At 46.4% G+C, this 15,305-nt stretch overlaps 1 protein-coding gene across 2 annotated transcripts in view; it reads left to right on the top strand.

Annotated features, from left to right (window-relative positions):
- The window catches only part of Stk4 (serine/threonine kinase 4), a 99,685-nt gene extending 90,328 nt beyond the window's left edge, over window positions 1-9,357 (top strand). For both annotated transcript variants that reach the window (XM_028868445.2, XM_037205530.1), the window contains one exon: window positions 5,298-9,357. In XM_028868445.2, coding sequence (XP_028724278.1) covers window positions 5,298-5,456 — 159 coding nt within the window. In that variant the 3' untranslated portion in view covers window positions 5,457-9,357. The remainder of the gene's footprint in view (window positions 1-5,297) is intronic.
- Window positions 9,358-15,305: the final 5,948 nt, after the last annotated feature.

The raw sequence follows: 15,305 nt of genomic DNA on the forward strand, positions 1-15,305 counted from the left end.
GCTGGTATTATAGGGGGTTGTGAGTCACCTGGTGTAGGTGCTGGGAACTGAGCTCTGGTCCTTGTATGCACTCTTAACCATTAAACCACCTCTCCAGCTCCCAGCTTAGCCACTCTTAACCTGCACTGACCTCTTCTGTAAAAGGAGAGCAGTCATAGCGCCTACCTTATAAACAGGTTAAATAAAACAGTGCAGTTAATATACAGTGCTTAATACTTGGCGAAACTGAAGTAGTATATGTTTACATGCACAGGTATAGAGTCCAGTTATAAGATAGCATGTATCTTGCTTAAAGACTGAACTTTAGGCTGAAAACAAATCTGAACGCATGTCAGAGAGCAGCTGTGCTCAGGTGTTGAAGTGGTCTTGAACAGCCAGCACACACCATCAGACAACGGGAAGGCTATGGCCCATGGAGTTTGGGTGCTCTTGAGACCGCAGTGAGTGAGTGCAGCCACAGAATCAATGCTGCCTTCCCGTTCTTTTCCATCCACCCAGGACTGATGTGTTGATTAGCCTTCAGGTGACCCCAGAAATTCTAAATGCCTTTGGTCAAGAGACCAATTCTGTGTTCTCCATCTGAAATGAGAGCTGTTTTAGAACGAGATCCTATTGGTGTGCTGTCTGCTCTCACCTTTAGTAATGAGCTTTGGCTGTGAGGTGGCCAGTGATTTAGTCTTGTTCAGAGCGCCACATTTCTTAATATTTTGATTATTTTCTCCAAGGAATATTGTTATAGTAGAGGTTTTTCATTTGAGGGAAGACACTACATTAGGCAATGCCTTTTACCCCATGGCTGACCTGAGACTGCAGCAGAAAACACAGAACTGTTCATTCAGCTGAGGTTTGTCTTCGAGGATGTTACAGTTTGAGTGTGGTTTGCCCCTCCTCATCCCCCCTGCACAGAGGCTCACATGGTGAAGGGCTGGCTGGTGGAGCTGTTGGGAAGTTACTGGATCCCAAGGTTGGTGACGTCATCATTGGAAGCCATCAACGGAAACGAAGACCTATTCATCTAGTCGTCCCTTCAGCCAGTGAAGGCTTAGCAGATAAGCTAGATGAGGCCATGCCATTTCCAACAAGTAAAATAAGTAAAAACAACCAGATGTGCTTTCATGAGCAGACACATTTACTTAAGAGAGAATGCGTGCCACAGCCTTTACCTGGTCATAAAATCAAATTACTCTGGAATTAGCCAGGAAATGAAACAGAAAATAGGAATTTACAAAAGTAACCTTATTGTCCTGACAAAAGTGGCTGAATGGCTTAAGTTTTATGTACTTCAGCAGACTCATTATAAAATTAATCATGTAATCATTTATATTGCCCCTCTGATTCAAGTTCATTGAACTGTGATGTTAAAAATAAAAAAATAAAGTGGTGGCTGTGGTCCCTCTGGATAATCTGGTCAGAAAAGTTTTGTGATGTCTGAGGAATGAACCTCTGAGTGGAAATTGGAAGGCTACGAATGTGATGACAAGCCACTGTGACAAAAGGGCTGTGCTCTTGGCCCTGGGTGCCACAAAAGTAGGACTGTTAGAGGACTCCCAAGGGAACTGTCTGTAGACCAAACCAAGGGTCGGGCTGTAAGGAGTGAGGCTGGTGTGGGAGGTGAGGCCTCTCCAGGGTAATGTGCTCTGCTCTGCTTGTAGATGAGTTTTTGCTGCCGGTTGGTGGTGGCTTGGCCTAGGGGACTTGAGGCAGAAACAGGAAACACTGATGGGGTTTGAATCATGCCAGCATGTCAGAGATGAGCTCCATAAAACTCCCGACGCTTACATGTGGGCAGGAGGGTGAGGGAAAGGAAGGAGCAGGGTGAGGTTGAGCTCCCGAGAGTACCAGGGTACATTCCTGAAGTGGGCAGGAAGGCAGAGTGGGTCTCCAGAGCTTTCTCTTTCGTGCAAGCTGCAAGTTCCAGGGACTAAGACAGCCAGTAGGGCCAGATCTATCCTATATGGTGCATCTGGAGTCCAGAGGTGGATTATGTGGTACAGATGTGAGTGAGTGGGAGTCTCAGCACAGAGAGCATATGTAAACCCTGGAGATGATATTCATCCTGATTTCCTCTTGCCTGGTGAAAACCGTTCTGACTTACTGTATTGCTGGTTTGAGAATCTGATCCTTTGGATGCTGGTTATAGCAAAACTGCAGAACCAGATATTTTATTGCAAGATTTCCATTTGAAATTTATTTATGTCACCAAGGACCAGGAAGGTGAAATGCTATACCTGGCGCCATAAAACCATTGTCTGAGCTTGTTTGTCTGGAAAATCCATATCTGGATGGTGTGATCAAACCCTAGCCATGCCCTGCTGGCTGTGTCCTAATAAGAGAGGCATAGCATCAGCCCCAGAGGACTAAGGGCTGCCATGGTCAGACTGTAGGTGGCCCCGTTAGAACAAGAGTGCCTGTTAGCCAGGTCAGAATCAAAAACAACAGAGTGGCTTAGAAATTAGGAACCTCAAAGAAGCTTTAGATCAAGCAGCAGTTTTGTGAGAATTTTGCTAACAGATAAATAGAAAGATAGATGTAGACTTGTGCTTCCCACTTTGGGGATGTATAAGAAATACTTGAGCAGTTTCTCTAAGGTTCCAGACTTCCCGTGGCATCTGGGCTGATACTCAGGACTGTCATTTTCACAGGCAGTCCTGATGCAGGTGTCCATGGAGACACCCTGAACTTGTGAGGGTGTCTGAGAACCATGTGGAGACAGAGGCCTTCAGGGGAGAAGGGGCTAACCTGCAGCCGCCGAGCACGTCAGGACATCTGTGCAGTTCCTTAGTTTCCTTTTCATTCTGTCCTGATGCACGGGTGAGAAGCAAGTCTGCCTTCCAGGCCAGCTCCCTTCCTTTGTTTTCTCTGTCTTTGTCAGAGCGGGCAGCCCTCTTCCAGGCCAGCTCCCTTCCTTTGTTTTCTGTCTTTGTCAGAGCGGGCAGCCCCTCTGACATGAGGGTATTTACTGACATACTGTGTTACCGGGGTGGTGGCGTCTGTTTTCTTTGTTTCATCTAAGTGTCTTGTGTATCCTCAGTAGTGAGCATTTCAGAAATGGATGGATGAAACATTTTGTTAAACTGAGTTAGTGGACCTTGTGGAAAGTACCAGCCTTTAGGTATTGTTAAAACAAGTGAGTAAGATAGTGTTTCCCCTTTACTTGTATGGTTCTACTTGAATCAGTTTCACACACAGCTTGTTTATGGAAGATGATTAGATGCCTGGGATGTCGGTAATAACAGCTGTGGTCACCAGCATTTCTTGAATCAGGGCTCACTGTTTGTCAGACGTGCACTGTAGAAGTTCTGAGCCAAGAGTACCACATTCATGGCACCCATGATCTCCAGAGTCTCCTTAAAGCCCATTGGGGAGGAACTAGAGCTCTCTGTATTTTCAGAGGGGACTGAGGCTCAAGCCGGAAGTTGCTTCTTCAGGGTTACACAGACAGCGGTCTAAGGATTAAGTTCTTAGCTACCAGTAACGTTCGGTATTGGGCTTGGGGTGTTTTCTTTTGGAGGAATTGAAAAGACTGGGCAAGCATCAGTCTTCGGGGTATTGCTGGGCCAAAAAAAATAAGCCTCCAAGGTGGTATAAAACCACAACCTGGAAAAAAGACACAGTTTTTCAGCTCAACTTTCCAGCATTCCCCATACTTTAAAGTCTTTCCATCCTGCCGTTACAACGAGCCTTTCATCTTACACTGGTGGGCTTTTCTCCCTTCTCGGAAACTTCCCTGAAACCAGCCAGAGAAAGTCCTGTGGTGACAGGTCACACCAAACCATTTCTAAGGAGGCCTCTGTAACGCTCGTTCACGCCCTACCTCCTGAGGAAGGTGGGCAGAAAGGGGCTCCTTCACCCCCTTCTAGAATGTGTTCCTGTGGTGGCCTCAGGCGGGGCCGACTGGGGGATATGATAGGGTTATAAATGTGGGCACAACAGAGCCCTTGTGAGTTCTAGGAACCCTGTACTTCTCGGGAGCAGCAGAGTGATCTCACCACCCAGTGTGGATAATACTGGCATTCACTCACACCTCTGCCAGCCGGGACTGCCCTTGTGTAAAATTCAACCACACTTCACACTTAGGGCAGCAGACTGCATTGAATTCTTACAGTATTCCTGATGAAACGTCACTTCCTCCTCCTGTAGATACCAGCATCTTAGGAAGACTGGTAAATTGCTTTCCTTTTCCATCTTTCTTTGGAGATTAGATAGGTAATGTTATGTAGTCTTGGCTGGCCTGGAACTGGCTATGTGAACCAGCCTGGTCTCCAGCTCTCAGTAATTTTCTGCCTGTGCCCCCCAGGTGCTGGGCTTACTGCTGTGTGGTTGTCCCGTTCCCTCCTCTCTCCCGCCCCCCCCCCCCAGCCAAGTGCTGGGCTTACAAGCTGTGTGCTTTGTACCAGTCTAAGACCATAATTTGCCAGTCTTCTGGCATTTGCAAGACCCCTGTTTAAACATGAATTGTTGCAAAGGGCTGTGCTGGTCTGGTCTGCCTTTTTGCAAAGCTGGCTCAGCACGACCTGTGGAGCTATCCTGCTTGGGTGCATGCTCTGACCCTGTCACTTACTAGCTGGGAGATGTTGGTCAGGTTCCTTAGTCACTCATCCTTGGCTTGTCCATCCTGTAGCATGGGGATAACAAAACATTCCTATCCTTTCTTAGGAAGTCAGTCTGTCTGGTTCAGGTGCTCACCATGTAAGTACTAGCCATCATCATTAATTTATACATCAGGTTCTTTTCTCTCTGTATTTAAAATTAATCTTGGAATTTTCAGGGTTTCTCCAGCCAAAGGTTGTATCCATATGTTCAGAAGCCACATATAGAGAACCACACAGAATGCTTGGCTTTACTTTGTTTTGACTCTGGTGAATGTTAGTGGGAATTACTATGGCTGTGCATGGCACTGAGGGGCGGGGGAAAGGAGGTGACTCACCTGTACTGAACAGGCCTCCAGGGTAAGTTTCAGAGAGAGCCATGGGTGCTGCCCCTGCTCCTCTCATGGATCAGGCAGGAAGCAGCATTAGTTTTCATACAGTAAGTTACTATATATAATGAATATGTACCTTACTTCTTGTTCAGGGCACATTAAATTAAAACAATTAGTTTTCAGAGTTTCTCAGGGATGCATGGTTGCAACAGCTCTGGCCTATGAGCATTGGAATTAGTTGTCACTCTCTAGCTGCCCCTACCGCTTGACTCTGTCCACAGTATCCTCCTCCTGATGCCTTCCTTCTGGATGCTGGAGGAGGCTGGGCTTCTCAGCTTAGACATTGTGGTGACAGTACTCCTCACTTCTCTTCTAGCTTAAGAGTTGGACTGTGGAGGACCTTCAGAAGAGGCTTTTGGCCCTTGACCCCATGATGGAACAGGAGATGGAAGAGATCCGGCAGAAGTACCGGTCCAAGCGGCAGCCCATCCTGGATGCCATTGAAGCCAAGAAGAGGAGGCAACAGAATTTCTGACGGCACCAGCCCAGGCCTTTGGTGGCTTCTGGGTTGTGGGTCTGTTAGCCAGCACTTCCGCTCTGTCTTCTCTCCACAGCACCTTTGTGAACTCAGGAATGTGCGCCATGGGAAGGGCTCCCTGGACAGGCGTGTGCGTACCGTCCAGTGTGCGTCTCTACACGGGCAGATTGAAGGGTTTGGATTGGCGCTTTTAACTCAGAATTTTAGACCCCAGGATCAGAGACTCCTAGTTGAGTGATAGCTGGGAGAATTTTACACCGTCTTTTTGTTTTCTTTCTTGTAATAGTTTTGGTTGCTCTCTCTGGAAGACTTTTTTAAAAATATATAAATATGCACATATATATAAATTATAAATAGATCCCCCACTCTGTGGTGGTGTCTCTGTACAGGTACAGTTTCAGACACTCTGTCTCTTTCCGTGAGATTATGGTACTGTGGAGTAAGAGAGCAGAGGACACTGGGAGGCTCTTAGGTGGTCACCGAATCCCAGGAGTCAGCCTCACCCACTGCAGGGCTTCATGGAAAAATTAGTCTTGGGATGGTCGTGCCACCACAGTGATGAACCTCATAGGGTCATCCCAGGCCTCGGAAGCTGCTGGGGACACCAGGGGAAGGCCTGGAGAACTTGAGTTTGCTCCTTGAGTCCTAGGAGGAGCCTGGCAGCCTCTTTGCAAATTAGCCTTTGCTGTTTCAACACCTTTCATCCATCCCTGCTCTCCCAGCTGCCTAAAGTCACATCCCAGATACTGCCCAGTGCCTTAACAGGGGACACAATCTGCTGAAAGGACGGCCTACCAAGAGCTCTCCAGCCAACGGGACTGTCGAGTCCAGAAAAAAGAAAGGGGTTTTGTGGGCCTCACTGTTCGTGTGCAAAATCACATGTGGCATTTGCTCTGCGTTTCTTACTACAGGGTAAAGGGGATGGATTGCTTTTGTGTCCACATTCAATTTATGTGATTGTTTTATTCTTTTCATTCACTGTGGAGGGTCTGGCAAGGGTCTGGGACTCGCTCATAGGAGGCTTAGTGGTCCACAGAATGCCGGAGCTGGGAGGAGATGTAGCTGGAAGGGGTCTGACGGTGTGCTGTGGAGGTGGGAAATGAGAGGAGGGGTACCATTGCCAACGTCACAGACGGAGTCCGAGTCAGAGCAGGGACCGGAACTCAGGGCTCCTCCCCTGGGCCGCTGAACCAAGAGCTCTTCACTGAGAGAAGGAAACTACCACTGTTCATCAAGTTGTCCCAGGACTCCTGCTCTTGCCTTGCCTCTTTGATCCTTGAGCTGCTATGGAAGGGCCCCCCAGAGGAGCCATGTCAGTCTCGGCATACCGGTGGGTTCCTTGCAGGGTTCCTTGTCTCCCAGGTCCAGACAAGCACTCACAGAAGGCCCGAGGCAGAGTAGAAGGCTTTGCAAAAGACACTTACAGAGTTATGCCCTGCACCTTTGGCTCCAAACTGCAGTCTGAAGAAACTGGGAAAGACAGTTGCCCTTTTATTTTCTTCTTATCTCTTCTCTCTGATGGGAGCCACGATTGGGTTGCACCTGTGGATACTGAAATTCAACTCCCATAATTGCTTTTGCTCCCTAACCTGAGAGTCGATAAAAAGGAAGGGGATGTTCTCCTCTGTGACCAGATTCTGTTCTTTGCAGTTAAAACAAGCTTTAAAAAATGCAAGAGGCAGCTGATCTGCAGGACTTGGCTAGCAAAGGAACTATGTAGCTCAGAGAATGAGAGGACAATTTGCAGATCTTGCTGGAATGATACATGACAGCTAGCCTTCCCTGGGTAGCACGTGTCAGACACCGAGCTAGGTGCATGACAGGTTTCACAGGAGTCCTGTGGGCTCATTGAGTTATTTCTCATACGATGAAATTGAATTTGAAAGATTTCCTTCCCACAACACTGGATCTGGATCCATAGCATCACTTTGTGGGGCTAGTCACAAAAACAGGAAAATCCTCAATGCTTAGAATGAAGTGACCGTGTCTTCTCAGGAAGACTATGTTTAGGTGTGTGTGGGTTGTTTTTTTTGTTTGTTTTTGTTTTTTTGTTTTAAGGTTAAAAACCAGCTGAATTAATAGTCACATCCCCCAGTCAAGTAAGTTTTTAAAAACCCAGAGCACCAAGCTTGCATAATAGCCCATCATCGGAGCTCTTTCCTCTGGAAGAAAAGTGCTTTGGGCTTGGCCGGGCAGAAGGAGAAAGCCCATGGCTCCCTTCTGAAGCAAGATCCAAAAGCTATTTTCCTGTGACTGTTCTACAGCCGTGAACCTAGATCTGGAGTTTATTTGGTTTCAAGCATCTCTGTATCAGCAGTACAGCTGAACAGAGCCTTTTGCCAGAAGTCAATTGTTTTGGATCAAGGAAATTTCCTTGCAGGGCGTGTGTGTTGTCCAGTGACAGGCGGGGAGCAAGCCATGCTTTCCTGGAGGACTGAATCCCAGGAATCGCATCTTGATTCCCTGGAGCTTGAGTGTTTGTGACTCAGGCTGACAGAACTCTGGGCTCTCTACTTCTGAGAAGCCATGACCCACACCTAACTTTTCTTTTCAAAAAGAAAACAAACAAAACCTCATAGTCTCTAAACATGTTCTAGTTGTGCTCCCATTCATAAATTTGAAGCACATTTCTATTGTTGATATCTCTTATGTATTTTTTTCTTCAACCCCAATTAATTGGATGAGAATTTGACTGGCTGGGAGTGGGAAGGTTGCTGGGTTAGTGGATAGATGGAAATGGCAATCTGAAGCCTCAGGCATTGAGTCTTGAGTCCTTTGACACTGTAGAGTAGCACCTGGCAGATGCTAGAAATTTATTTTACCATTTAAAACTCAATACCCCCGTCTAATATCAGGAGTGGGAGAGATGGCATCACTTTAGACCCTGCAGATGCTCAGAGACTAATAGCAGAATATTATGAACAGCTGCATGCTAGTGAATTCACCAGCCTAAGTGAAATGGACGGATACCTGAAAAGTTAGGAAGACATGGGCAATCTGAACAGCCCCCTTTCTGCCAAAACTTGATAGCTCTGAGAGATACGGGTGTCTCTCCGTTCTGTGGACCAGGAAACTGAGGCTCTGGAAATGCCTGTTCCTCAAGGTCATGCCAGCAGAGTGTAGCAGAGTCCGGTTCTAATGCCACTGTCCTTCCCAGCATACCGTGCAGCCTCCAAAGATTGCAGTTCTTTATTTTGGGGAAGTTGTTCCTGCCCAGAACACACCCCTCACCCTCCTCACCCTTCTTTTGAGCACTGTGTTTGAATTTTTATTAAGATTACATTCATCATCTTTGGAATCCATGTTCTTTGGTCTCTTCCACCAGCCTGCACTCAGACCAACTTGGAGAAAAAAAAATCTTAAATGCTGTTGCTGATGTACAATTTAAAAAATGTGAAATTTGTAGCTTTAATGTTTTGTAACGAAAACTAATAACACTGGCTTAAGTGCTGACTTGAAATGCTATTTTGTAAGGTTTGGATGTAAATAATCAAGGTCAGCGGTTTGTATATGTGTGAGACGTAGCTTCTTCCACTGCCGTTGTTTTTAACTTGAGGGACTTGCTGTCTGCTCTTGTGTTGGAGTTGTCCCCTCACCCCTCCCCAGCACCTGTCACCATTGTTTTAAATAAACTGTCCTGTAGACCACAGACTGTCCCTCCTCAAAAGGGAGGTTTGTTTCCATGCATGTCAGTGCTGTACAGTGTTGTTGTGGATGTTGATGCTGTTGAGTGTATATTCTAAGGCCCACAGCCAGGAGGGAGGTGAGCTGCTGGACACTGGTGACAGACGGAGCTAGTTGGCAATACTATTACAATGAACTGAAATGGACATGGGGTTTTTTTGTTGTTGTTGTTGTTTTCTAAATACAAATTCAATTAAAGTTTTTATTAAATACACAGTATAACAAGTTTTTGGGAGCACTACTACATCCCAGCTGCTTACTATACTCCCGTGGGTCCTATGTCGTTTTTATCGTTTTGACAGTTTCATACATTTATGTAATGAATTTTCGTCGTTTTCACCCCCATTCCCCTCACTCGTTTCCCTTCCACTGGTACCCCTCTGTTCAGTGAGCGCCGCCCCCCTTGTTCTTCCTTGTGTGCATGGCTCACTGCCTGAATGCAGGTGGGAAGTTATTTGGTGGAGCAAGGCTAACGTATCTGCAGCTACACTACTGAATAAAGTGGCCCTCCTCCAGGCATTAATTGCCAGGAGTCCCTCTGGAAGGCATGAGGCCCCCTGGTCCCCTTCCCCGTCTGTGATAAAGCATTGATTAGTCCACTCTTGTGCCAGACTTGTGCACCGGGCTCATGAGTACAACAGCTGTGTTGTGTACAGATGACTTTGCTGCACATCTCTCCATCCTCACCTCTTACATTCTTTCCTGTCCCTCTTCTGAGGCGTTCCTGACCTGTGGGGGTGTGTGGGTGTGTGGGGGGGGTATCATAATGTCTCATGTGGAGCCAGGCATTCCATCATCACTCTTACAGGTTTCTGTATCAACCACTGCCAGCTGCAGTAAGAGGCTTTTCTGATGGAAGCTGGACACTGCACTAAACCATGAGTATAGATGTATTTAGAAAATGGTTTGGCCACGTGACTCTTCAGCAAAACAATGGTAGTAGGTTTCCTTCTGGGTCAGCAACTGGACCTAGTTCTTATAGATCCTGATAAACAGCCAAGTACAGAAGCATCACCAGAGAGACTGACTGAAGGAAGTATCCAGCCTGTGAATGCAGAGAGGAGTGAGTGCTGCTGAGGCATCAGGAAGCATCCGGAAACTTGAGAAGTGAGGAAGAAGGTCAGCAGAGGGTGGGGAGGAAGGGAGGGAATGAGCACTCGGAAAGACAGGCTGGGACAGGAGCCTGTGCAGAGCTGCTTGGGAATCCTCGCACAGCCAGGTCAGACATGGGCCAGCATCCAAGATGAAGTAGTGGGACCACACCTTTGGGTGGTGCATCCTCATCCAGGAATTACCCAGCCTGAATGACCCCAGATTTCCTTTAATCATAAAAGTTCACCCAGTAGTAGGGAGCAGACAGATGGATGTGGAAAAGTCAGTGCAGATCTTGCAAGTGGAGTTGTTCAGTAATATTTAATGTTGTCGTTCTGTGCTCTTCTGCTTTTCTTGGAGTTGGAGTGATGGCATTTTTATTGTTGCCTAATGAGTGCACTTCACTCCCTGGAACACTAAGCGTACCTTTCGGACTCTTGCCAGGGTTGACAAATATTCCTATTGGTCAGATTCTCAATCTGCCCAGAGAGAGGAACAATGCTGTAATTTTATATTAGGTAATTGGCATATGACAGCCTTTCGGATAGTCAGCTTGTCCTCAGTGCTTCCTTCCAGTGGCTGCATTGTTCTCAACAGCCCACAGAACTACCCACTGGGGTGCTTTTGGAAATGCATGGGAGTGTTTTGGAGTGGTGCCGTAGCAGCCATACCAGCACCTCTCCAACAGGGACAGATATGCTGGTTGTCCTGTACAATGTCCAAATGTGTGGTTTTTTTTTTTTTTTTAAATCTTGTTTATAAATAGAAAAGAGCAAACCAAGTCTTATTTGCAACTAAGTATAAAGTACTCTATATGTTTACTGTTGACTTTAGAAGAGAGGACTGTGTAGAAATGCAGACACTCAAGAATTCCTTGTTGGAACTTTGCCAAGAGATGTCCCCCATTTCAGAAAAATCACACCCTCCAAGACAGTGATGCTTACGAGTTTTGAGTCACTGATGCAGGACAGCACACTGTTGGTTTAGTTTGGAACTTATATCCAAGTCTGTATCCAACTCATAGCAAGTCTGTGTACCATGTAAACAGATAATAATTTTCAGAATAGGGTAATGTGCTGTAAAGAAAACAAAGCAGGAGGCAGCATTGAGAGGACTGTGTGTGAAGCCACGGGAGGATGGGAGGGTGAATGAAAGACTGTGTGTGTGTGTGTGTGTGTGTGTGTGTGTGTGTGTGTGTGTGTAAGAGAGAGAGAGAGAGAGAGAGAGAGAGAGAGAGAGAGAGAGAGAGAGAGAGAGAGAGAGAGATTCCCATCAGGAATTTTTGATCAAGGGACTGGTATTAAAAGATTCATGTGTTTGCAGTGCCATTATGAGAGAGTATTCTACTTTAATCAAGAACGTATCAAAACAAGTGTGCTGGTCCTGCACACCCACCTTAGCAGCTCAAACAGAAGAGAGGACTCACTAAAGGTAGGTGAGGACATGGAGCAGCTGAGCTCTTGATTACTGGTGAGTTTACCTGGGACCCAGCAGCTCTCCTGGGTAGTTCCTCAACGGAACTATGTGCATATTTCTACAAGGCATGTACATGCATATTCATGGCATTGTTTATTATTATAACTAATCATCACACTGCTGGAAACTGAGTCTAGAGTCCCATGCATTCTAGGGTCTTATGCATGCTAGGTAAGCACTCTGCCACTGAGCCTTGGCTCTCTTCGTATTTTATTGTGACAAAGGGTCTCACTAAGTTGTCCGAGCTGTACCCAGACAGGCCTTGAGTTAGCAGTCCTCCTCCCTCAGCTGCACGCGTAGCTGGGATTATGGGCCTGTGTCGTAAGCCTGTAACAGTGGTATTCCCAGGTGGTCTCCATCCAAGTACTAACCTAGCACAATCTTACCTTCTGAGACCAGAAGAGGTCAAGTGCATTCATGGTGGTATGGTCATAGTCCTTCCTTTTGTAAAAGGGAGCCATCCAGATACCCAGTGACAATAGAGTAGATAAGTTATGTAAACTGCTACAGTGGAATACTACACAGCACTGAAAACGAATCAATAACTGTTGTGGGAGAAAGCCAAGACTGACCAGATGAGAAAAGCAAAGGTGGTTTGTTTAGAGCTTGCTCTGTCACACTTAGACTTGAGCAGACACTCAAAGGCAGAAAGTAGGATCGGGGAACCTCACTCTACAGTGGAAAACCATGGAAAGCCTTGATTGGAGCTGTGGGCTGGGGATGCCCTAGGCCAGCTAATGACATTTTTGTGCTGCTGGTTGGTCCTCATTGGAAACGGGCAGAAATTATGGAAGCCTGGGTACTAATCGAGGCCTAGCCTTGTTAGGCTGGTGGTGACAGCAGTTATGGTTCATCTTCTTGAACTGCCACCAGAGATAGCAAGCTGTCTGCCTGTAAGATCTGGCTGGTAGCAGGCTGCCTCCTGGGCTGTTGTTGGCTGTACGAATAGAGTTGGTTTCCTGAGCAGTCTGTGGTGGGTGGAAAGTCATAGCTGTCTGTGGGAATAGTCTGTCCATTGTCTGCCTGTATGTTTAGTTTCTCACTGGACACAAAAGCCTGGCTGGTCTCTAGAGTAAAGTGAGAGACATGTCCATTGTTGGATGAACTGACAAATACGGTTTGTATGTATAATGGACATTACTCAGTTCTTTAAAAGAAAGGGTATTCATTCTCATGCATGTTACAACACGAATAAACCTCAGACATTATGATAAGTAAAATAAGTCAGCCATAAAAGAGCATATATATTCTTTCACTTACAAGGTCCTAGAGTAGTCAGATTCATAGGCAGAACAGAATGTTGGAGGGAGTGAGGAAGGAATGGGGACTTAGTGTTGAGCAGGAGTTTCAGCTCTGCAGGCTGAGGTCTGAGGAGGGGTAGTGTCTGGTGGTGCCTGTGTCACAGTGTGAATGCATGTTCTGCCCCTGAACTGTACACTTAAAATGATCAAAAAGGCAGTTTTCAAATGCATTTTACCGTCATCCCAACAAGAAAGCAGGCACAAAGGAATGTATATTGTACAATTCTAATGATATCAACTTCAAAACCAAAGAAACCTTTGATGTTCAGTGGGAAAACAAATCTTGTTTATCTAATACTTGGATTTATTTTTGAGGATTTGATACATATATACAGTGTGTTTTGGTCTTAGTCTCTAATTCATCCCAGAGCCCCATCACCACATCCCGTTTCATTTTAGTATCCTTTTTCTTCTTCTCTCTCTCTCTAATAACCCATTGCATTCAGTTGGTGCATGAGTGTGGTGTCACCCACTGGAACATGGTCAACCTACCAGGGGGCCTGAGGAAAATGGACTCCCCCTCCCCTAGCTGCCATCTACAACCAAGAGCTACTCACCAGGGGTGGAGCCTTGTTGGCCCTTTGCTCATCCTTGCTGGAATGTTGACTGCCTTGACCTTGGGCAGGTCTTGTGCAGGTCAGCAGAGCTGCAGTGAGTTCATGAGTGTGGCTGCCCTGGCACATCCAGGAGGTACAGGGAAGACAGATCTTCCTTTTGATGGCTGTGGGTGGCACCAGGATGGGAACACGAGGAGGGCTTTAGGGTGACGTCAAGTTCTGATTCTCTGTGTACTCACTGCATGGGTGTGCACACTGAGGAAGTTCATTTAGGAGCTTTAGGATCTGTGTTTGCATTTGTGCCGGGTATGTGTCTTACAACCGAGTAAACAGACCTCCTCCTCTTTGGACTGTTTGCAAGGCTCCAAGGTCATGGATGGCAAACTCCCCAACCCTATGCCAACTGAGGAGTCTTTCCTCTTAGGCCACTAACATTTATAATCAGCCAGCCCCTTGTTTTGGTGAAGGAAGTAACCAAGGCCCAAGTTGGGCCATGTCAAGAGTCCAGACTCAAGCCAGGCTTCTGGAGTTCACTTCTCATTCTGAGACTCCCCCAACTGTGGACTCAGGTATACGAATGAATCTGGTTTGCCATCTGTAAAAAGCAGGCTCCTTTGCCAATGTCTGCTGCTCACTTTCTCTCCCAGACAATAAAGGGCTCTATGGAGACTGCACACTCTGTCTTTTCTGTGATTTATTGGTTTGTTTAATGTTTAGTGTTTATTGTGCCTAACCTTGACATCAACACTCCAAGAGAGAAAATGCTGAGGTAATGATCATGCTGCTTATACATAGCAGAGAAGCAAGCTGGGGGGAGATGTCTCTGCTCACAAACATGTTGCTTCCTATATCCTTCATAGCATCACTCATGATCTATGCATATTCTCTTGGTGATGCACTAAATCTCTTCGTGAGTCTGAACTTAGTGTTGCATACTGAGCATCTTTCCTGGCGTTATTCTTCCTAGCCATCAGGATTCTGAAAGACATACCTGGTCAGATTCGCCAACAAAATGAACTTCTCAATGTAGCAAACTAGAGAATTTTCTACCCTCAGGAATAGGGACTGGCTGGCCCAAAATATGATGTCTGGTAGTCAGTGAGGACTGCTGTGGGATGGTCTATATGTCAAATACATATCTGATTGGTCAATAAATAAAACACTGATTGGCCAGTGGCCAGGCAGGAAGTATAGGCGGGACTAACAGGAGAAAGGAGGGAACAGGAAGACAGAGGGAGACACTGCCAGCCGCCGCCATGACAAGAAGCATGTGAAGACGCCGGTAAGCCATGAGCCACGTGACAAGGTATAGATTTATGGAAATGGATTAATTTAAGATGTAAGAACAGTTAGCAAGAAGCCTGCCACGGCCATACAGTTTGTAAACAATATAAGTCTCTGTGTTTACTTGATTGGGTCTGAGCGGCTGTGGGACTGGCGGGTGATAGAGATTTGTCCTGACTGGGCAAGGCAGGAAAACTCTAGCTACAGAGGACCATTGCAGTCAGCATGCACAGCCGCATCCAGGGCTTGAGAAAAGACTCCCAAGGACTCACACTTCAGAGCCCTTTCCTTCATGGTACCTAGGGACTTAGGTTTTCCAAACAAAGTGATTATGATGGGAATGTGGTACCAGAGGGTGTAATCCAGCACCACGAAGCCGCCACTGCTTTTGACTGTCAATGGACCTTGGCATCCCCATCTGCGAACTAATGATAATATTGTTTCATGATCAT

Source organism: Peromyscus leucopus, chromosome 4 (assembly GCF_004664715.2).
Source record: "Peromyscus leucopus breed LL Stock chromosome 4, UCI_PerLeu_2.1, whole genome shotgun sequence".
In the NCBI taxonomy this organism is placed as follows: Eukaryota; Metazoa; Chordata; class Mammalia; order Rodentia; family Cricetidae; genus Peromyscus; species Peromyscus leucopus.